The sequence below is a fragment of the Candoia aspera genome, chromosome 1, assembly GCF_035149785.1.
Source record: "Candoia aspera isolate rCanAsp1 chromosome 1, rCanAsp1.hap2, whole genome shotgun sequence".
NCBI lineage: Eukaryota > Metazoa > Chordata > Lepidosauria > Squamata > Boidae > Candoia > Candoia aspera.
The window spans coordinates 213,734,806-213,758,348 of NC_086153.1; the positions used below are offsets into that span (position 1 = coordinate 213,734,806).

At 39.1% G+C, this 23,543-nt stretch overlaps 1 protein-coding gene across 2 annotated transcripts in view; it reads right to left on the reverse strand.

Moving 5' to 3' along the window:
• Positions 1–18,852: 18,852 nt before the first annotated feature.
• The window catches only part of SLC35F5 (solute carrier family 35 member F5), a 43,827-nt gene continuing 39,136 nt past the window's right edge, over positions 18,853–23,543 (reverse strand). For both annotated transcript variants that reach the window (XM_063288712.1, XM_063288711.1), the window contains exons 16-18: positions 21,768–21,922; positions 20,734–20,825; positions 18,853–19,521 (exon numbers count right to left, since the gene is read on the reverse strand). In XM_063288712.1, coding sequence (XP_063144782.1) covers positions 20,741–20,825; positions 21,768–21,922 — 240 coding nt within the window. In that variant the 3' untranslated portion in view covers positions 18,853–19,521; positions 20,734–20,740. The remainder of the gene's footprint in view (positions 19,522–20,733; positions 20,826–21,767; positions 21,923–23,543) is intronic.

Genomic DNA, 23,543 nt, shown 5'->3' on the forward strand with positions numbered 1-23,543 from the left:
TTTCCATATTTAATCTCATTAATACACCAATTGTATTAATATGCATATAAACATGCTTTAAGTAAACATATTTCTCTGGGTCCATAAAGGTTATTAGCATATCATCTGCATTCCTAATTACTTTGGAGGATTTCTTATTAATCTGCCCATCTCTACTTGTTGTTAATTCTTTACAAACTATCACCAATGGTATTATACGACAGTCCTGAAACTTGAACTCTGAATATCTGGGATTGCTCGATACTTCTACCCAAAACAACATTGTTTTTCTGTCCAATTAGCAGGCTAACATCTATACATAGCATCAGTTTCTCTTGAAATATATTCATACTGAAAGGGAAGTGTGCTTGTTAGCATAACACCTGAATGAAACTAAGCATCAAACATACAACTCTGAATCTTCAAAGAATTAGGCTGAATTGTAATTTCATTCCCAGTTCCTTAGTATTTTGTTTGAAAAAATAATTCATTTTTTTTATGAATTTAAGAGAAATTTTAAATGAACTGTCTGAAAGAAGATGAATGTCTGATTAAATTCCTACCAGTAGAAAATACATGGCAAAAAAATATTTCAGACTCTCAAGTAGAGCCATGGAGGTCCTTAGTTAACACTATTAAGAGCAAAGAAATACCTCTAAAGCTGCATTTTTAAAAGGGGGCCGTATGCATTAGTTCACCATGGCATTTAATAAACTAGCAAATGAATTATTAAGATTTTTAAATGCTTCAGTTCGGAATATCATTCTTGTCCAAAATCAAATGTCATGAAATACAGTACTGTATTGTACAAATCAATGCCTGGATTACTTAACCAACTACTTCTTTTAGGATATAAATAGAAGGAATATGTGATTTTCTTCATGACAAGCTCTAACATTATTTTAGGGTGAAGGTTTCCCTTGACATTAAGTCCAGTCGTCTCCGACTCTAGGGGGCAGTGCTCATCTCCATTTCAAAGTCAAAGAGCCGGCATTTGTCCGTAGACACTTTCATGGTCATGTGGCCGGCATGACTACATGGAACGCCGTTACCTGCCCGCCGAAGCGGTACCTATTAATCTACTCACATTTGCATGTTTTTGAACTGCTAGGTTGGCAGGAGCTGGGACTAGCAATGGGAGCTCACCCCGTCACACGGATTCGAACCGCCGACCTTCCGATCGGCAAGCTCAGCAGCTCAGCGGTTTAACCCGCAGCGCCACCACGTCCCACTGACATTATTTTAGATACCAAAATAATTAACATATGGATAAAAGTTATTCTGGGTAACCCCTGTACAAAATTGTGTCTACTCTTCAGTTGCTCAATAAAACAAAACAAAACAAAACAAAACAAAGCAGATGATAGATCGCAATTTTCATACATTTTGCTGCAGAGATGTTCTTCAGGGGGAGATAAAAAGACAACTTTCATCTCAGGAAAATATATTTACATAATATTTTTGGTATTAGGATTAACAGATGGACAGTACCAATTTACCCATTAAAATGTTTTTGATCTCTGCCTTGAGACAATGGACATCCTTTTCCATATGTAAACTCTTCTGGATTCATGTAAAAGGTTCTTAAGTGCTAAAACAGTTACTGTTCTCTAGTAGCAAGTTTCCTGTCAACTTAATATTTTAATCAGATGGTACAGAAGCCATATTCCAGATGTGCCTGGTAATTTATTAAATACTGATCTTACATTTCTATTATTTCAAATGAAAATTAACTCCTATAATGTCCCCCTCCATTATATTTAAAACTCGTTTGCAAATGACATACATAACCTACAATTTATATTTCTGGTCAATCCTAAAACGTTGAGCTGATGGTTTGCTTATGGTGCAAAATATTCAACGTGTGTTTCATTGACAGCAGCTGTTGCAAGATATGACTTAAATGACACAAATTTCTCATGGAAAATCCCATATTAGGTAATCAGAAGTGTTCCCATTTTATTGCATACACAACATCAGGCCCGCTTGCCCAAGAAATGTTTGAATTGTCCTACAGAGGAACAATATATTCTTTACAAATCTCTGTGACAAAAGCTTATTTCTCCCCTTTTCCCTACTGTTTGAAATGTTATGCTAAGAAATCAGATGTGCATGGAACTGAGCACAAAATCCAACGTATTCCATTTTGCAAACTGCTTTCCTTAGAATCAGCTATGCCATTGGGCATTTTCTGAAAACTGTTTGTTTGTAGCCTTTGTGTAATTCAAAGCAAGTCCAGTGCTGCCAATTTATTGGAGAGCAAGTGAAGCTGTCACGTCTTCCAAACATTTCCCACAGGTAGCAAATCATCTTAAGGGCGGCACATCACTGTTAACAGTTTTGGGATCTGGGATGTCAACTGGAGGGAAGGGAGAAAGGAGTCTCTGCTCTTATGCTTGGATGATTTCCAGCTGTTGCAGCAAACTTTAGGGTCCACAGGCAGCTGGCAAGAAAGCAGTTCAGAGACTAAACTTAGGACCAGAGTAGCACAAATTCTGATTGAAGACAGCTTCTTTCACAGCCTGCAACTAATTATTAAGTCTGCCCACAACCAGGGACTTTTTTAAAAGGAAGGGAAAACCACTCAAGATGTTCAACTTTCATTTGCCTAAGTTCTGAAAATATGGCTTCTATCCTTTCACTCTTGCCTTAGTTGTGTGGTTTGCCCACATACCAATGATACCATCTCCTCACCTGGGCACTGCTTATGAATGTCAAGTCCATAGTCTGATTGTCTCCACCTGCAGCTTACAGGCAAGCAGCCAATTCTTCCATGTGTTTTGAGACCAAGCCAGAGGCTTCTATGCTAATATATTTGCTTCTGCCTCTGCTGAGCCATATCCTTTGATACTAACACAGTTCTGCATTGACAGCAATGAAGATAAACCACTCGCTGTATTAGTGGGGGGAGGGTGGGGAGGGGATACTTTTTCTTTCTCCCACTTCTTGAATTATTGGAAGAAAACTGTCCTGAGCCTGAATAGCTGGAAAATGTACCTGTTTTGAGACAGCAAATTGTTGCTTATCTCCATTGTTGCCACCAGAGGCACATCAATAATAAAGTCTGTGGTCCATCTGGAGCAATAGTGATGCATTAGTTTTGGCATCACCAATGGGAACTTGTTAAAAATTGAGGGAAGCATAAGGCAATGTGCCTGAGAAGTGGGAGTGAAGTGAGAAGAGCAGAGCAGAGCAACAGAATACAAATAAGGGAGGACGAGGGTGAATGCTGAGTGGCAGAGGGCCTTGTGAAAGCCCATTTGGCCAGAAAGCCATCTCCATGCTTTATTACGAATATGCAAATGCATAATAATTGTCTGTTTTGCTTTTTCTGTTGTGCTCCTCATATACAGATCTCCAAGAAACCTGCTGTCCCTTTGCCCAAAGTTGCCTCCCTGTTGAGTTGGACAACACTGCCTTCAGGTGCATTAGCCAGACAAAAGTCCACCTGCTGTACTTAAGAATTCAGAAGAGGCTGATGGCTAGAATGCTAGCCTTCTATATTAGGGAGGAAAACTTGATTCAGTCTGTTTAATTCCACAAGGTTCTTCATCAAAGTGTTGGTATGATGTCCCAGTTCACCCCATTCCCTGGCAGTTTTATGCCTCATTTTGATTATAAGTGCCTGCATTGTATTGGGACAGTGGCTTACATGTGTTTTACTCCGTATTATTCCTATGTTCTAACTCTATTGGACAGACTATTCAAATACCATAAACGAATCTGTGAGTGACTACAGAGCCCACCGCCTTCTATTCCACATGTGAGAGCCAGCTAAACTGCCTGGTAGTTCAGTACTGGCAGTAGAAAAAGCATTTTCTTTGACCTCAGGGTGACATACATAATGAAAGAAACTACATCAGAAGCATTGATTTTTGTTTGCTTTGACATAACTTTGCCAAAAGAATTGGACACCTGGATCATCTCCTTCACCCTACTTTCTTCTTTAGATTTTACAGATACATAACAGGGTGGTGGCTGGCCACAACAAATTACACTAAACTGAAGCAGGAAGCAAGTAATTGATCACAAACTGTTGCCAGGAAACATGCTTCTATAAGTAGAAAAAAATAATTTGCTCAAGTGGGAGAAGGATGGAATTCTCAAATAAGAAGTCAAAAAGTAGCTCCATATGTGGAACAATAGAGAAACAGTAAGAGGAACAAGTTTGAAATGAGGTCTTAGGTAGCTGAATTAAAAAGGGTCAAACACCCTGGAAAGAAAGAGATAGCAGTCATGTGGTCATTTGCATACTAGTAGCATAGCCACTTGAAAGAAATAAATGGATGATTGAGTAAGATGAAGACCAAACTGATGCAGGGTATCTGGAAGGAAATATTCCTGGAGCCTGCAAGCCCAGCTGCTAAAAGTGAGTTGCTCAAAGGGGCAGTTTCATAGTTCACTGCAGACATCAATGATAAATATTGGTATTCTGTAGAAGTGATCCCCAGAATGTAACCTACTAACAGGTTAAAGTAGTTAATTGTGGGAAGACATTACCAGAACATGGATTGATTGATACACCCACAATAAATGTAGGATGCCTAGAAAAGGGATTTCTAATGGGTGGGATGACTGACAGTCCTATAAGTGTGGTGTGAATGAAGAGAGAGAGATTGCATTAAAGACACACCCAGTTCAAAATTGAGCAGGATAGTTTCCACTACTGAGATGCATACTCCTGGAATCTGTCTCATGTCACAACAAGATAAAAATAGTTATTGACATTATTGCTCCTCACTATATTCGTTGATGCTATGGAGCCAAAATATACATTGGTTTTTGGAGCCTCTTCAGATGATAGCCACAGTGCAGGTGATGCAAGGCTGAAAGCAAATGTGAATAAACATCCATGCAAGCATTATGTTGTACCTCCTATATGGCAGTGAGAAATACAAAAAATCTCATATCTCCTCCATTGCGTTCTTAGAGTGGTAGTGGTGGTGGTGGTGAAAGAGCCATAAGTGACAGCTTCTGAACCTTTGGTCAGAAGGCATTTTATTGTGGGTATTGCTATTTAAAAATTTTAAAGCTTTATTTGTTTTTATTTAGTTTTATTATCTATTTTTAAAATTTTAACTTCGGAATTTTATGGATTATAACTGGCCTGTGATCCTTAGGATAGAGGACAGACTATAAATATTTTAATAATAACCAGACCAATAAAACATGGTAGGGCCAACCTTCCTATGAGCATAGACTTTCAAATTCACAGGAGTATTCAAAACCATGCATAAAGCAAGACTAGAATGATGGTGTGCACATGTGTTTGGCCTTTATCATATTTTCTTCTTTTGGAAAAAAAATGCCTTTTTTGTTAAAGGGCTATTTTTTTGAACCTGAGTCTCCTGCACCTATTATATACATTGTGCTACAGGCACTTCATTCATTCATTCATTCATTCATTCATTCATTCATTCATTCAATCTATATGGCCACCCATCGTATGAAACACACCTGTGGGTGGCTCACAACAATAAAACCAAATTGTGTAAGAAATAATAGCTGAGAATCAGCTGGTGGCAATCTCTAATACATCTTGATTAAACACTGGCCTATAGAATCAATTGCATGCTATGGTTCCTCTTGACTGGGGCTCAGTTCAATTTCTCAACCCGCTACTGGGCTATAGAAGGGCTTCCGGTAATGCATCACTGGCTGGACTCAAAAAACGTTGTCTTGTTTTTCACTAGTTTTTGAGATTTGGAGATGGGAGTTTATGGGTGGGAATGGGAGGTTTTTGCTCCCTAAAACTGCCTGCCACTCCTAATCAATTGAAAATTATTTTATTGAAAATTTGCTGCATAATCTTGGGGTGTTTTGGAGGCTGCAAATCAGGTGCTGGGGTACCATATCCAGCTATAAGCCATGGATGGGCTATTCATGCATTACATTACTATCATAATGCAGCAGTGCTGAAGTTATGGGTGTCAAGTCATTTGGCACTTGCTTCGAACATTTTTCAAGTGTAGAACTCCTTGATAGTTATGGTAAAAATAAAACTAATTCTTTTACTCCATAATGATTTGTGCCTTGCAAATAAACTCTGGGAAATGTTGCCATTTGGGAGAGGGAGATATAAAAATAACTTCTTTTCTTTTCTTTGGAGACATATAGCTGAGCTTTCTTTGAACAACTGCTCCTTTTCAGGCAGAACATCCACTATTTTTTCAAGTAATGTTTCCTTTACCTTGGGTAAACCAATTTTCATACATTATTTTCTTCATTGCTCACCTTTTGATTGTAGCAATTAAGTCAAATAAGCACAAGTGATGTGGCATCAGCAGGAGTGCAAAGAACACAGTTCTTCACCATCAATTTAAGTAATTAATCAGCTTTTATGGAAGGGCCATCCGCACAGACCAGGAAAATTGTTATCCGCCAACTCTATTATGGGAATAAAGAAAATACTACCTACTGCTGGAAGGAAATCTTACCAGGGTCCGTTCTGAGCCAGGAATGAAAATACTCAGGCAGTTGCTTAAACAGAGGTGATTTTATTTTCCAAGAGCATGTACAGAGTATGCTGTTTGGAGGTGGCCACACATGTATTTCCCCCACAAGCCCTTTATATAGGAAAGCTTGGCTGTTGTTATGCAAAGGTGTTCCCACCCTCTAGGAACTTCTGAGAAAAGTGCAGTTTACCGGAGTTCAGAGACGAGGCGCTCTGTGGTCAGGCCCCCTGTTGTTTGTGTTTCCTGTTCTGACAGTCCAGGTCCTTGCGGGGCTGTGGCCTTGTCTACTGGCCTGGACTGTTCACCTTGGAAGGGATCTTTTGTTATGATTATGGAGATCTCTCTGGCTGTTCACCTGAATGGGCTCTGCTAAATTCTGTGAATGAGCGACCTTTTGTCTTGCAAGGTCTCTGATTAAGTCTGAACGGAATCTTTTGTCTAAACAGTTGGGGTTTCCTGTCATATTTTAATTTTCTGGCATCCTCTTTGTATGAACCCATTCAACCTTGTAACCTTTAACCTTTTGCCTTGCTCAAGGGGAAGGCAATATTGCAGGAAGACAGTGTTCTGGGGAGAGACAACATGGCAGGCCGGGAGAGATCTTAATTTCGTCCAACAACTGTTATTACCATTCATGGAGGTATAAAACATTTCCAGCTTCCATTTTTTCCCATCAGTATATTAAATATTATTTACCACTGATGGAATGTTCTGAGCTAACTTGCAATGTCACTCACATACTAGATCCTGTGGAAAGGTAGAGCTCCCCTTTGCAGCTTTGAAGGATGAGTACTCTGATACGGAAGAGAAGGCTCATATAGCCTTCAGTCATTAGATGTCCCTGCCAACACATGTACATGGACACACACAACCAAAAATGAACTTCATTAGGAAGAGTGAGCAAGTTTGCCGAGTGTGCGAAGAACATTCTGACATGCAGCTTTTAAAAAGTTATAGTTTTCCTAGTCTTGGGAGGCACAGCAAAAGATGTTCCAGTGTGTCCTGTGGCTTACAAGGCTCTAAACAGAACATCCCATAGTTTCTGATCCTTGGAAAGATATGTGGCTGTTGTGGTGGGGAGGCCTGTAATTTCAGTCTGAGATCTAAATCAGCAACAGTGATTTTAGTTTCCCATCCTTTTTGAAAACCCTCCCATAGGCTGCTAGGCAATTAACTGAAAATTAATAACTTTAATCTCAGCATACTTCTACAACAATCTTCAAAGTAGATTTGTTTCCACTCTGCTTGGCTCTATGTACATCTTGTTTTGACAACTGCTTCTCTTCACAAGATCGTTGGAATGGTCCTGCAATGTACAAAATAATTTAGCAACTCCTTTCAGTCATAGTGAACACATAGGTGCAGTCCAAAGGTTCGTCTATGGTGCTGATTAATTCTAGAACCAAAGCCAGGGACCGATGACGCATGGTGTTTGTATGACTGATACCGTTTAAGAAAGGCTGAACTGCAGTAACAGAGATACATGCCTAGCACACTGCAGTAGCTCCCTCTGCTGGCCAAATCAAGAGAAAGCGACTCCAGCAGGAAAATGTGCAATCCTGTCTATATTTAAAATGAAGTCCTATCTCATCACACAGAGCTGGTTTGCCTATTTTTAAGATCTTTCTGGTTTTATGTTTAGTGCAGATTTAATCTGTCATGTGCATCCATTTCTTTTAGACAGCCTGGGAAAAAAATCCCTTACCCAAAACAAAAGTGCATTACTTGTCAGTATGCCTTTGCATGAAGGGAGATGCCGTACAGCGTTTCTTTAAATTGAACAGAAGTGCCTTGTAATTGGAAAAGATGACCTCAAATTTACTTTCTTATTCTTCAGTTCTGAAAGCCTGTTTGCTAGTAAAATATTTCTATTTAATGATGGTAAAATATTTATATTTAAACAAGGAAGGACACAGTAAACATGCTTCATAGAACCATAGAGTTGGAAGGGGTCATTTATGCTAGCGGTGGCTGGAGCTGAAGTCTACATATCTTAAAGTTGCTGAGGTTGAGAAGCATTGAATTTTAGGTTACTACGTCCAAGTCAAAACTGGCCAGGCAGATGGTTGTTCAGTTTTGGCTTAAATACAAGCTCAGTCAATGCTTCTATTGCTGAATTGCTGTTCTGGAACCTCTGAACTAAAATCTACTTTTTGTAACTTAAGGTCATTCGCTCATCCTGGCCCAACAGAAAACAGGTCCTGTTTTAACTCTGGGTGACACTCCTTCAGGTACTTGTTTGGTCTTTTCTCAGGGGGTAACCGATCCAGTTCCTTTCAATTTTCGCTTAAGTCTCAGCTTCCAGTCTGCTGATCTGATCACCTTCTCTACACCTGTTCCAATTTCGCCAAATGTTCCTTAAAACATGTATTTGCCATTTTTAAAACTAGCTGAGTGTACAACAGCATAGACAACTAACACAGGTGCCAAATGCAATGACTGACTTGCAAACAATCCAAAACCAGGAATAAAAAGCAATACGCAATATGCTCTTTGAGATACGTATATATTTCTCTGTGTGTCTGAAAGAGAAGAAGAGAGTGAGAAAGCAAAAGAGAGTATAAACCTGATCACATAGTAAAAAACTAAAATAATTAACTGGTCCTTCTCATTTTGAACCAAATTATTCTTATGTTCTTCTCTGAACTGATTGCTCCGTCAGTTAAAGAAAGGTGGCATCTAACAATCTTCTCGTGTTAAAGCTAATACTATTTTATGATCCAGCCCTTCATTTCAAAAGACCTCTGTCAAAAGGAATGAAATGAACAAAATAGGTTGGGGTTGTGGACCAAGGAGTGGGAGGATGTAGAGAAAAGGCCAGCACTGTTCCCAAGGAGACAGGTACATTTATTTCCAGATTACTAAATCTATCCTGCTGTTTCCTTGTTTTCAAATATTGTTTCATTCTCAGAATATTATGATTAGCATGTTTCTCTCTGTATGCATGTCATCATTAAACCATGGAAATTAGAAAACGTGACATTTCTCCTGTTCAAATACTTCACCAAGCTTTCACTATCAATGCTCATATAAATTCAGTTGTATCCTGCACTTGGCATAATTTAAGGATTCGTTTTTCCAAAAGTCCAAATAGCAAAAAGTTGAAGAGTTACAGATGTTATAACTGGCATGTCATACTTTTGAACCCTAAATCTAGAAATGAGCCCAATCATTTACTGATTAAATGTATTGATCATCTTGAGTTCTGAGTCTAGTTTGGGTACATTTTAAGAAGGTATTCGGACAACCTGGAACAAGTGCAAAGAAGGGCAGTGAGGTGATAAAGACTGAAAACTCAGTCCTTATAGGAGAGATTGAAGGAACTAAATATGTTTGGCCTTGATAAAAGATGAAAGAAGGATAGAAAAGAACTCCTCAAGTACCTGAAGATATTACTGAATCCTGAAAGATTTTGAGGCTCAGGTAATATCTCAGATCCCTTATAGATGTCCTGTCTGCTCTGACAAAGGTTGAGGTGGTTTGGTAATGGTCCAACTGAAATTTCTTTGACCTATTTTGGCTATATGGCTGTATACCCAACACCATCTTCTATCTGGAGGTGAGGATTATATCAATTCAAGTGAGACCCCAAATTTATGAAACTAGTTATTGGTCCAAGTCAATCTTTCCTCAGGAGTTGCTGAAGCTTTTACCTCTTCAGATATGTATAAAAAGTTCTAAATGAAGATGAGTTGTTTAAATGTAGGTTTTCTACTCAGTCCTTTTCATCAGGATTTGATATATTTTTGCCATGATTTAGAGCTACAAAAAATTGCTACCTGGATCTTGTTTTCCCCATCTGTCCTTAACAAGTTAACTCTAGCAGCATTTTTATCTTTATCCACCTTGTTTCTGAAATATACGTGCTGTTGCTGCTTATGCTTTTAGATTTTTCTGTTCAAGGATGAACTTTATCAAATGTTCATCCTAGAATGCAGGATATAAAATAAGGGTCTTATTTACAGGGAGGCAGATTCCGTCTAAATGTTAGGAAAACATCCTAATGGCATGGGCAGTTCAACAGTGGAGCCAATTATTGAAGAAGGCGATTGGCTCCCCTTTGCTGCGACTGTCCAGATAAAAGCCGAACAGTCATCTGTCAGGATTGCTGTAATCTGGATCCCTGCACTGAGAAAAGGATAGCCTAATTAACATCTTCCAACTGAGTTTATAATAAATATACCCCAAAACATTAAATGAAAAACCTTCTACTTAGTGTCACTGCTCTGTGTCATGGCATTGGGCTAGCTGAAACATTGCAAAAGATCATGTAAGAGATTGTAATACTAAGGAGGGTTCTGTTGTTTATGAATGACTACCTGACTAATGTGATCCCCATTTCAGACATTATTTGGAAGCCCAGTAATACAATTATGATGTGTGTTTGTTTTTCACCTTGAAGAGTGGGGCTTTTATGAATCCAAACCTCTCCATTTGACCTTGAGTGCAAAATGCTTTTTTCCAGATCAGCAGTGCAGGAGCACTGCTAATTTAATGGAATTAAAATATACAGTATAATTGTGAGAGATTAGAATTAATAGAGTATATCAGTACCAAGCTGAGAGTTGGATTATGTTTTCAGATTTTCAAAAACATAAAGGATTGGGGAAAATGTCCATTAATAGAATGAAATAGACTATAAAAACCCTGTATCAAGTTGTATGTTTAAGTGCAATGGCAGGTGGCTGGCAATTAATCTTGAGATCATACTGCTGAACCTAATTGATAAACTCATCATATTATATGAGTCCATCCAACCTAACAAATTAAATCTCAGAGTCAGCATTAATGAAACATCAGTAGGTAGGAACATTCCATGGACAGACAGCTTTTAACATAGATTATAATAAGATCTGAATAAGAAAGTAATCTGTAAAAAAAAAATTATAACACAACCCTGTACACATTTAGTTGGAAGAAAAATTAAGTTCTATGGCACTCAGACCCAGAAAAATATGGAACAAAATCCAATGTTTAATAGAACAAAGCCTTATGTTACAGAAGTCTATCAAAATCTAATGCTAGCTCTCTGCTAGAATGATTTCAAACAAAAGAGCCAAAAATATGTTTTGCGGTAAGTAAATAAATATTAATAATTTCCATTCCATTAATTGTGCTTCAATTAACTCCAAGAGTTAACTAGCTTGAGAGAACCTATTTTGGAATTGATACCATACAACAATGATCCATAAATGTTCATAGTAATTATTTAACATACGCCTAAGCTTAATAAGAGAGCCAGTTTGGTCTAGTGGTTAAGGTAACAGACTAGAAACTAGGAGACGGTGAGTTCTAGTCCCACCTTAGACATGAAAGCTGGCTGGGTGACTTTGGCACTGAACAACAGGGAAAAAAAAGCTTAATAAAACTGTACCAGGATTGTCTCCACTGACCATGTATCAGTGGAAGGGACATCTTTAGGTGAATGGATTCCACTGACCCGTCCTCCAGGTAAATATGGTAGTGGGCATGAGGTCTACAAGGGAAAGCAAACAAGAGAAAATCCTGTTCTGGGAGTTAACTCACATAATGTTGCATGGCACTCAGAACATGAAGTGTTTATACACTTCCATTTCCTTCTAATGTCAAAAGAATCCTTGATATAAAGCTGTAATTGACAGATAAATACCTGATGAAATGGAGTCTAATCAATGAACATTTATGACAATATAAATTTGTCTTTAGAATGTTACAGCATCCCTTACCCTACTGCAACTTGATGGGAACTGAAAACATTGGGTAATTCCTCTCTATTTATTGCTACTTCATTATTCCTGTCTTCTCGTCCATGTGTTGACTTTTGGTTGTAGGCTCCTCAGGGCATCTGCCCATCCTTTTGTACTCTGTAAAATTCCATGTGCATGAAAGGTGCTGTAAAAACAATACAACATTTGGCCTCATGATTTACCTGCAGCAAAACTTTATTTCATGTGGAGAGAGATAAGATGGCAAACACATACTTTCTGTTCTATGACCTAATTTGTAAACTTTATTTTTCAGGTCCATCATCATCGTCATCGTCATCATCCTGCATTAATCCACTGCAGGTTATGGATCATAATCTACCAGTCCAGTGCAGGCTGGTAGACTGAAAATTTTCACCTTCTCAGTCTAGGACTGAGATTGAGTGACAGGCCCAAAATTATCCAGTGGGCCTCAGTGCCTAAGGGATTAGAACCTGGGTGTCTCCATTCCCATTCCAGCACCTTATCAGCTATACCACACTGGGTCTCATATATATGTATGAGTGAGTATGTGTACAGACCCACATAAACCCCTCCCCACAAAGTGTGTATGTACTGTATATATGTGTATATGTGATTTTGTGTTGTAAAATTCCCTTCTCACCCCATTGCTAATCCTGCCATTTCTAGCTAAATAGGGTACTTGAGAGAACTATTACCCTGTTCACTATTGCTGCTGGGCCGCTGCATATGGCAGGATTATGGGCAAATTTAGAAAATAAACATTGTTGGGATACTGTCTGAATTTCTTTTTGGTGGGGGAGGCAGTTCACCTGCTTTGTTTTGTAGTGATCTCTCAATTTCTTTATTTATTAATCATTGCTTCCTTGAAATGACAAAAAAGTCATCTGATTTTTTTATTGTATGAATACAAAAATTGCACAACATGAGGACTATTTTTTGCTAGCTACATTCTCTAAAAATGCCACAAGTGTTTTTTTAAACTATGCTACCTTCCAAATATTTCAGCAAACAGATGCTCACACTTAAAAGTTGATTTTTTCTTTTGTCTCCAGTACTGTTGCTAATGCAAATTGCAACTGTTTGCAAATCTCTGGCCTGGGGAAAGCCTACTATCTTAATCAAAAATGCAAACCCAGAGACAGCAGTGTGTATTGCAACCAAGGTTATACTCTAGGGACACCGTCAAAAGTAAGAAAGCATGAATAAAACAAGGCAAAATACAAAACAAAAGAAGTAATGCACATGAATACCCAGCTAGGAATATTTTTTAAAAGATAGGAATAATGGAATGAATAAACAATTAAAGAGGTAAACTAATTCATTACCCATTAAGAGAAAAGAAAATTTAAATTATCTTCAACCAAACTACTTCTGGGATATGTGGGTCAGGAAATACTAGCTCCAGAAGCAACAATTTCCCATATTTCTCAGCCTGGCATAGTCTAATTTAAATGAAAGGCACAATCTATTCTAAATTTATATTTTGGTGTGGTTTGACTTAAGTTTGGATGGGCTTTCATCTAAAATGTTAGACTACAGAATGTATTTATTAAGCCATCCAAAGTCCCCCACAGCTATCAAGAGACTGTCTTACTCCAAAGGAAGGGAATTAATACCAGCAGCCTTAAAACTGTTCAAGGCTAAAACCCTTACCCAAATTTTATACGAAGCCCAGGCAAGACTTTACATGAAGAAAAACACACTTGACCTTATACAAGTAAAAATGTTAAGGTCCTGTAATGGTATGTGGGAATGACCTTGGAGACAGGAGGAAGAGCTGAAGACTAGGCAATGGTCAGATAAGAGGCAGCTGAGCCCACAGAAGGAATGGGAACAAGACAAACATCTCAGAAGGGACCCTTCCTAGTTTCTTGGACTGTAAAGGTGAGGGGGGAGAAAATATTTTCAGATTTGCAAGATTCTGTTAATGTAACCTTACAATAAAGATAGAGCTAGTATTCCTGGGTGTGTTTCTTGGCTGGACTACCTCACAAAGCTGACAGGTCCCTACATGTAGCCCCAAGGAGTGTCCTTAATGCAGCCCTCAGGCTCAAGATGGCAATGTCCAAAACAGAAGCAAGGGCATGGAGTTTAGTCTTGATATATTGGCCGAAGATTACACTCTTCCATAATGGGCTGGTTCTGCAAATATTCTTGGATGACCACCCATCAGCATGGTTATCAGCAGTGAACCAGAAACGGAGGTGCTCTGGGCTTGTCATGGATTTGCTCTTAGCTTCTGTTTTTGACCAGGCAACAAAGACAGTCCTCCAAAGGCTGAATGACATCAGGTATCAAACTGAAGGTAGATAAGGTAGCACCCTTTCCGAGATACAAGAACTCTGATATGTAAAAACACTTCGCAAACTGCAAGTTATTTATGTATATTGACCTTCCCCAGACTGAGAAAGAATTTCTTCAAAGCCAGACATAATGTGTTACTATCACCATTATTACAGGACAGATACACTAAAACTCCCTTAATAGAACCCATCTGTCCAAGTGATTCTGGAGAAATAGAAACTATCCAACTGCAATTTTGATGGGGATTTGCACAAGGATTACATAATCCCCCTGCTGCAATGTCTCCCAGGACAGACAGAAGAATAATACACCAAATTTCTCCTCTCAGACTCCAACAATGCTATTACCAATTAGCCAAATTCTGGGCGACTGCAGTGAAAACACAGCACCATCTAGAGCAAATGTGACAAACTTTCCAGCCTGGACTCATTTTATTAATTTTATTATCTTATTAATTTTATGATCTCAATTTTATTAATTTTATCCTCCTTGTTTAATGACTTTAATGCTATTATACAATCTTTGATTGTAACAATAAGTTTGATTTGATTTGACTCTAAGGGCAGATTGGTGGTTCCTGTCAGCATTGGCCACTGCCATGCAGTGTTAAAAGGTTCCTCAAACTAGCATTCAGAATATTCTGCCTATTTAAAAAAAGAATTATCTTATGTCATCCTACCATTAACCCAATTGATCGAATTGAGGATGATGCAGCTAAAAGACCACAAAGATGGTAGACTGCTATGTTTTCCATAGCAATGTAGCCACTACTGCAATCGGTCAGAGGATCCTCTTCTTTGGCCAGCTTACTAGTTGCCTATCCACAGGAGTTGCAGAAGTGTGTTCCTTAAATGTGGGTGCAAATTTCTGTTTAGCCACAGTGAAGAACATCCTCCCCTTTCAGCCTGGACTCAATAGTTCCACAGCCAGCCCAGACAACTTGCCTGTGAATGGTTGCAAAAGGGCCAATTATAATCACTTTGAAAGGAAATCAAAAGCCCAGAAGCACTCATTGTGCACTTCCTGTGAAGTTTTTTTTTACACAAAGTAACACTTGTCTATTTCTTTTTAAAGCTTTTGTGTCTGTGAAATTTGAAAAAAAAAATTGCTGTATGACTAAGAATCACAGATCGATAATAGAGACGGGGAGAAAAAGAGAGAGAGAGAGAGAGATTTAAAAATAATTGAAGTGGACAAAAAAAAGATAAAGAGTTTCCTGAATTCTGTTGAATTCTTGAATTCAGTACCCCAGAACACACAAAAACGCTTCTTGAATTAACAACCTATGTTTTGTTTTGTGCTCAGAGGTTCCACTCTAGGCATTATCAGTCTCCACTTCAGAAATTTCTCCAATAAAGCCATTGGCTTTGATCTTAAGTATCTAGGAGAATTCCACCCACAGGATGTTTCCATTGGCAGAAGGATGGGATAATTTTAGACTTCCCCCTTTATCCTAAAATATGTCTACTGGAATTGCAGAATTCTCTGGGACAGTACCGACAACCCTGGCAGAAATAATCTTTTCTTTCTATCAGTAAGTTCATCCAACAGAGAGGATTCCTTTCCACTTGAAGCTAATGAATTATAAGGATGATACCCACTTCTTGGTTTCTAAAATATGAAGGCACAGTTTTTGTGTCTCCAACATTAATTCGCTGTAAATAAGTAACAGGTAGTCCTTGAGTTATGACAACAACTGGGATCAGAACTTCCACTGCTAAGCATTGCAGTCGTAAAGCGTGATGTTACATGATCCATCATTTAGCAATGGCAATCCTGGCACTCCCCTTTGTCATTGTTAACCGAATTCCACCAGTCGTTAGGCAAGGACTCACCATGATCCAAGCCACTCCTGGCCTGGACCCTCCCAGCCCCGAGCCTCGGTAAGGTAAGGGATTGCCTTCCCTTCAACTTCCCCCCCCCATCTCTGCCCTTCTGGCTGCCTTGCACTCCACCACCTTGTCACCCTGTCCTCTGCTGGCCCTGCTACCCTGCCAGCCTTGCTGCTCTGCTGCTGAGGGATGCTGCTGTACAGGGCAGCCAAAAGGACAGAGATAGGGGAGAGACAGGCGGGTGGTTGAAGCACCCCTGTGGTCATAAGTGCAGGTGGCCTGCCAAGCACCTGAATTTTTATCACGTGACTGCAGGAGTGCTGCCATGGCTGTAACTTCAGGGATCAGGTGTAAGTACCGTTCCTTCAGCGCTGCCGTAACTTCGAACAGTCACTGAACAAATGGTCGGAACTTGACGACTGTAAACTGAGGACTCTAAATAGTTCCTCAGAATATAGTTAAAGTACTTCCTGAAGAGCTCAAAATTATTTTAGCACCATCATCTTGCACATGCAGAGCCTCCTGTATTCAGAAGTTGCGCTATATTCAGTAAGAGTCATATAAAAGTTTGATCCCTATGGATGTGATCTTTTTGCAAGTGGGAGGGCTCTTTGGCATCCAGAAGGCCTTTTATCCAAGAGTACTGCTTGGGGAGAGCAGGAAATCCAGAGGTGTGCTTCCATTTCCATCATCAGTTTCCATAATTATATGCAGAATGTCGCGTATCATTGTGTAACATGAAAAGTTCTGGTTGATCAAATCAAAGACTCTCCTAACCCAGCAAACTATTTTTCCAGCTCCTGCTGTAGCCAGAACATAAAGCAAAGGGCTCTAACAGGTGTTGCCAACTCCCTGTGCCATCTTGACCCTCAGGCTGGTTTAATGTCATTATTTGTAATACAAGTAGACCTCGTTTAGTGACTGCCTCGTTTAGTGACTCTTCACAGTTATGAAGGTGATGAAAAGTAACTTTATGACCAATCCTCACATTTATGACCTTCACAGGTCTGTAAAGTAAGCTGAAGTAAAATCATAAGCACAGTCATGGTTTCACTTAGCAACTGCTTTGCTTAATGGTCCAGTTGCTGGTCCCAGTTGTGGTAGCTAAATGAGAACTACCTGTAACATAAAGTCCGCTAAAGTTCATAGAATTTTATGATAGAATTCTTTCTCCTAGTGAATCTGTAGATTGAGCTTTGACCCTCTTTTCCTGTTATATCAGATCCTCACTTATATCCTTTCTCACTTTTAAAGACCTCACTGATATGTATTACAGTTCAGTGTGAAACAGAATCACCATTCTGGTATAGTATGATCAGATTCATCTGTCCAAAAGCACACATTAAAGCAATGCATTGTTTCTATGCAGACAAAACGCCATTCACTTTTGCAACTTGTCCCAACTGAATGGTCTATACCTACTTTCCATTTTAAAGCACTTACATTTATTCTTTGAAAAAAGTTTCTCTAGTTGTTAATAACTTTGTTCTTTCCCCGTTGCAATCAGCATGCTACAGGTAGTGCTTGAGCTATGTCCATTCATTCAGCAACCATTCAGAGTTACAGTGGTGCTGAAAAAATGGACTTGCAGTCAGTCCTCAAAGTTCCAGCCATCACAGCGCGCCCATGCTCATATGATCAAAATTAGGGCCGACCTGCATTGACGACCACGGCCTTGCCACTGTTCCCTACCCCTTTGGTCACTTTGCCATGCCGGAAGCCATTGGCCGAGTAGCTGCCAGGAATCGTCACCAGGGGGAGGCGCCATGGAAACATCCCCGCTTCGCTGCCTGGCAGGACAACTGCCCTGGCCGGCAGTGGTGCACAGCATGGAGGACTTGCAGCCCCGGTCCCTTCCCTTCCCATCGGGGTGGCAGCACCCAGCCACCCACCTGCCCACACTCCCTAGCACCTGCCTGTGGCACCTGCCTGCGGCACCTGCCTGCCCACACTCCCTAGTGCCCACCTGCGGCACCCTCCCGCATCCACACTCTATAGCTTCTACCTGCACTCCCTAGTGCCTGCCAGTGGCACCCACTACCTGGCCCACTTGCCTGGGACTCCCACCTCTTCCCACACTCTGGTCACGTGAGGTCCTCACTTAATGCCCTGCATGATCCTGGGGTTATGACAGAATCCGGAACTGCGGTCGCTAAGTAATGTGGTCATGTGACACCGCGCTTTATGACTGCATCACGTAGCAACAGAAATTCTGGTTCCAATTGCTATCATAACTCGAGGACTACCTGTATTTTCCACTTTTAAACTGTTTCCTAAAAGTAATAAAGCTGATTTACAAACTGCTTGAATTCAAAATGTTTCTATCATTAAATCATGGCATCTTGAGTAGATGGTTTTGCCTTGAAATATCCAATGTGCAAGATGAGTCAATATGAAATAATCTGTTACTAGATTTCAGCTCTTTGCATTGAATCAAACAATTTTCAGCCATGCATCATTAGCCTATACTTCACAGGTGCAGAATTGATATATTTTGCATCCTACCCAAAATTGTATTGTTTTCAGTGGAATATGGAATAATTTGAAATGTATAAAAGTCTTTGACACAAATAGTAACATATTTTGAAGGATTTTTATCTACAAAAGTGATACTTTTAATTATCTTTGTACATTATATTTTATATCTTGAATTTATTAGGATATAATAGATATCACAAGGCACCCAAATGATTACCAACGCTTTCATATATATGAAGATATGTATAGTGTTTGAAAGCCACAATAACTTCTGCAATAATAAAGTTATTCAATAAATTGATTTTTTTCATTATTCAAGTAGAGTTTATACATCACAAAATGATAATTCGTACCTATTACAGGTAAACTGGTATTTTATATCTTTCCATTTGAAAATTTTTACAAAATTATGACTTTTTACAGAAGATGAAAAGTATTTGTAAAAATATCCAGCACTCAACAAAAATATGAATGTTTTCTTTTTTAAAAGAAAATCACTAGAACAGCATTCTCTTTGATTTGTCAAGTAATTTCACCAGCTGAGTTCTATAAGGCAAGCTGGTTTCGTAAAAGGATTGGCATTTCCTCTTTTAAAGTAGCTGTTTAATAAAACTGGTTAAATATTGGGAACTGAAAAAGAATATGTATATTTTTAAGTTTCAAAAGAACTGAAACATTTAAAGATTCAGAAGAGGTACTGAAACATGATTCCATAAGGACTTTCCAAGTGATTGTCTCTTCGCTGAGTTATCATGACATCTTATACTATAAAAAATGGGAAAACATATCATTAATACTCTTATATTACAGTATACATTCCTTTGATAGGATATCCCTCCAGTCAGTCACTCATGCCCTAGTCATCTCCCGTATAGACTATTGCAACGCGCTCTACATGGGGCTACCCTTGAAGAGCATCCAGAAGCTACAGCTGGTTCAGAATGCGGCCGTGCGGGCAGTTTTAGGGGCCCTGAAGATGGCACATATAACACCTTTGCTGTGCGAGCTGCATTGGGTGTCAGTTTGCTCCTGGGTCCAATTCAAGGTGTTGGTTATTACCTTTAAAACCCAACATGGCATGGGTCCAGGTTACCTGAGGGACTGCCTCAGCTCCGTTACATCAACCCGTCCCACCTGGTCAGGCAGAGAGGGCATGTTACGGACCCCATCCATGAGAGTGTGTTGATTGGCAGGGTCCAGAAAGAGGGTCTTCTCTCCTGTGGCCCCCGCCCTGTGGAATACGTTACCCCCAGAGGTGAGGCAGGCCCCCACTCTCCTGGCCTTCTGAAAGGGACTGGAGACCTGGCTTTGCCACCTTGCTTGGGGCGGGAGGGGGGATAGGCAAACATGGGGGTGGTTGGCACCTTGATGAGTCCCTGAGGAATTTTATTGAGACTATTTGTTTCTCCATCTTGAATTTTATATTTTATTTTTATGATTAACTTGTTTTTATGGTATTTTAATCTCTTGTTATTTTGATTGTAAACCGCCCAGAATCGCTTTGGCGAGATGGGCGGTGAAGAAATGTGAGGAATAAATAAATTCATATTCTATTAATTATAGATATTCTAATCCATATTAATTAAACTTGTTGCTGATGATTAACTGATTCCAAGGGTGCAAGTGTGTACCATTTTGCTCAGTATTTTAGTCCACAAAGAAGACTGTGGTTTCTTGAAAATGAAGATACTTTTTCCTGATACGACTTTACTTGCACCATGTGGACTAGCATATTTGGCATGATTATTTAAAACTCTAATGAGCAATTATTGCATTTTCTTTTTATTTAATTATAAAACTGTTTTGTAGTAAAACTTTCATCAAAGTTAAAGATATTGTTTATGAGTCCTCTCAAATGGTGCTGGGAAGCACTGACCTTCAGCTAGACTTGAAATAAGGGGATGGGACTTATTCCAGTTCAATAAATTAATGTGCTTCTCTGTTAGCACAGGATGAAGTTAATCTACAGTTACATACCTGTTGCCTAAGAACAACCACATTCTCCATCTTCTTGGGAAACATTATGAACTGCAATGAGACTTTCACACTGCTCACTTTCTTCAGATGTTCTATAAAATATTACAGACTTGTTAAAGTTTTAAAATTTATCCATAATATTATGTTATAAAAACATATCTACATCAATGGGATGAACATTATGTCTCCCATAAGAAATGGTTAAGAATAACACTGGACTTATGTTGATGAAGATTCTCAGTCATGCAGGTGGAATTGTCTGTAGGTTGAGTCATGGCAACTGGATTTCTTTCCTTTTGGTAGAAATGTTTCGCTGCTTGTCCAAGCAGCTTCTTCAGTCTGGGCAAAGGTTGGTGAGGGGATCACATATAAGTCTTCCAGGGTGGCTGCATTGTCCCTGCACCTGAATGGCTTGTTAATTGTGCCATGGAGGTGTGGATTGAGTAAGACATCCCAAAGACAATCCACACCTCCACTGCACAATTAACAAGCCATTCAGGTGCAGGGACAATGCAGCCACCCTGGAAGACTTATATGTGATCCCCTCACCAACCTTTGCCCAGACTGAAGAAGCTGCTTGGACAAGCAGTGAAACGTTTCAACCAAAAAGAAAGAAATCCAGTTGCCATGACTCAACCTACAAACACTGGACTTAAAATTCTGCAGTAATCAGAGTAATTTTGAGAGCTTCTGTCCTCTTATATTAATTATTCAAGCAGGTTCTTTTGAATGACTAAAATCAGAACTCTCCAGAATGATGTCAAGAAAAGAATGTTTCTTATAATAGCACATCAAAATACTACTGGAAGGAATTTAGATAATAGGAGATTCAACATTTAGGCCAAGGTAGAAGGAAAGCATATATTTCAGACAGTTTTAAACCAGATCCTGCAAACTTCAGAAAGATCTGTATACATTTCATTGAAATAATTTGTGGTAGAAATTAGGATTTATTAGTCTTAATAAAAATGTATTTGAAAAATCAAGGAAAGAAAGATGAAGTGGCTGGGAAAGCAGCAAATAAATTACCCTACCTCTGAATACGATGTTTTCTGCAGATAAATACAAAAACTCTTCTAATTCCCACCATTACTGGATCCCAGTTGTTGTAGTGACATAAAAGTGTTGCAATGAAAAAGGAAAAAAATACAGGGATTGCCCCTGCAAAAAATAACCAAGAAAACTGGACCTGAAATTACAAGATCAATTCGATATTTTATCCATGGTAAAAGTAGAATAATGGAAAGACAAATTGTCCTAAGACACAAATATTCCACAAGTTTGGCCAGGAAAGAACCATTTGGAGGGGCGTGGGGGTGGGGGGGCCATAGGGAAGGAGAAGGGAACGTGAGAGGAATATTCAGCCAGAATCTTAACTAAATCTTGGTTACACTAATACCCACCAACCTGGACTCCAAGACCCATAATGGCATCAACCCTGGCCAGGGTTGATGCTTGTTAGTCACATGCTTCCTCACTCCTCATGCCCTATTGCTAGGAGGAGAGTGGAAACATTTTCATCATGGGTGACGCTGAATGCAGCAAAGAGCAGTTTCTGTCAGTTATTTCAAACTCTTTGCAGCTGTGTCAGAAGGGGTGAAAGAAAGAGTGTAGAAGCATACGGCTCTCTGGTGTGTTTCTGTAATGATGAAATACAGCATTCCTTCACAGGAAAGCAAGTGAGGAAAACGGTGGGGCTGCTTTCCACAGAGGGGGCAACACTTCGATGGTGGTGGTTCTTCTTTTAATAATAATTTTACTGAAGTTTACATACACAAAGATGAAAAATCAATACAAACTAAAAAGGTATAAAAAGTAAAGAAATACAAAGAAAGAGAAAAAAGAAATAAGACAGAAAAAGAAGATGCATAAAAGATGACACCCCTCCCCTCCAAACAAGTATAAGCAATCTCAGTAAGTTAGCACCTTCTCTACTAAAAAAAAAAGAGGAAAAAATAGTCTCTTCTCCCCATTATCATCTCCCTTCTTAATAATCAAAATGTAAGAAATCATCATTTAACCCTAATTAGCAAAGGTCTATTAAGAGCTACCAGAGATGACATATAAATTTTAACTTTAATAAAAAAGAAATCCATTTTATAATCCAACTTATACCTTTCTCTGAGAAATAAAACAAACTAAAAAAACACTCTCTTCACTTATAAACAGATCCTTAAAGCCTTGTTGTACAGTTCTGATCAAGAAACACCCCCCCAATAATAACTACCAGAAACCACAACATATAAATTTTAACCCTGATCAAATAAATTCACATTGTAGAGCTTCTGTTTACTTTTCAAAAGCTTAATCTTTAACCCTGTCAAATAACGATCCCTAGGTTCTTTTCTTATCATATCCTTGTTTCCTTTCAGGAACAGCCTCAATCGTTTCAGTTTGTCTCCTCTCAATAATAGCTTCACTGGTTTAACACGCTCTTTTTGTAAATCCAAGATAAAAAGTCTTTCGAAGTCACATAAAAAGTCTTTCCAAGTCACCTTCTTCTTCTTGATTAGTTACAAATTTCAAGTTCCTAAGCAGCTACACAGATCTTTATAGCTGGAAGTGGCTTATCTATTTGGCAGTTTATGAACTTTACAGCTTGGATTGGAAAGGAAAGTGGTAGAAGAAGAGAGTAAAGCCCACAAGGTAAAATAATCTCATTCCTGGGATGAGAAACATTTCAGGAATGGACACAATATAAAGTGTGAATTCTTTAATTTAAGAGACAGAACTGTGTGAGCAACTTAGACATCAACCAAGGCTACAGCTGACAGTTAAAACTGGCAGCTGCATTAAATGCTAATCTCACA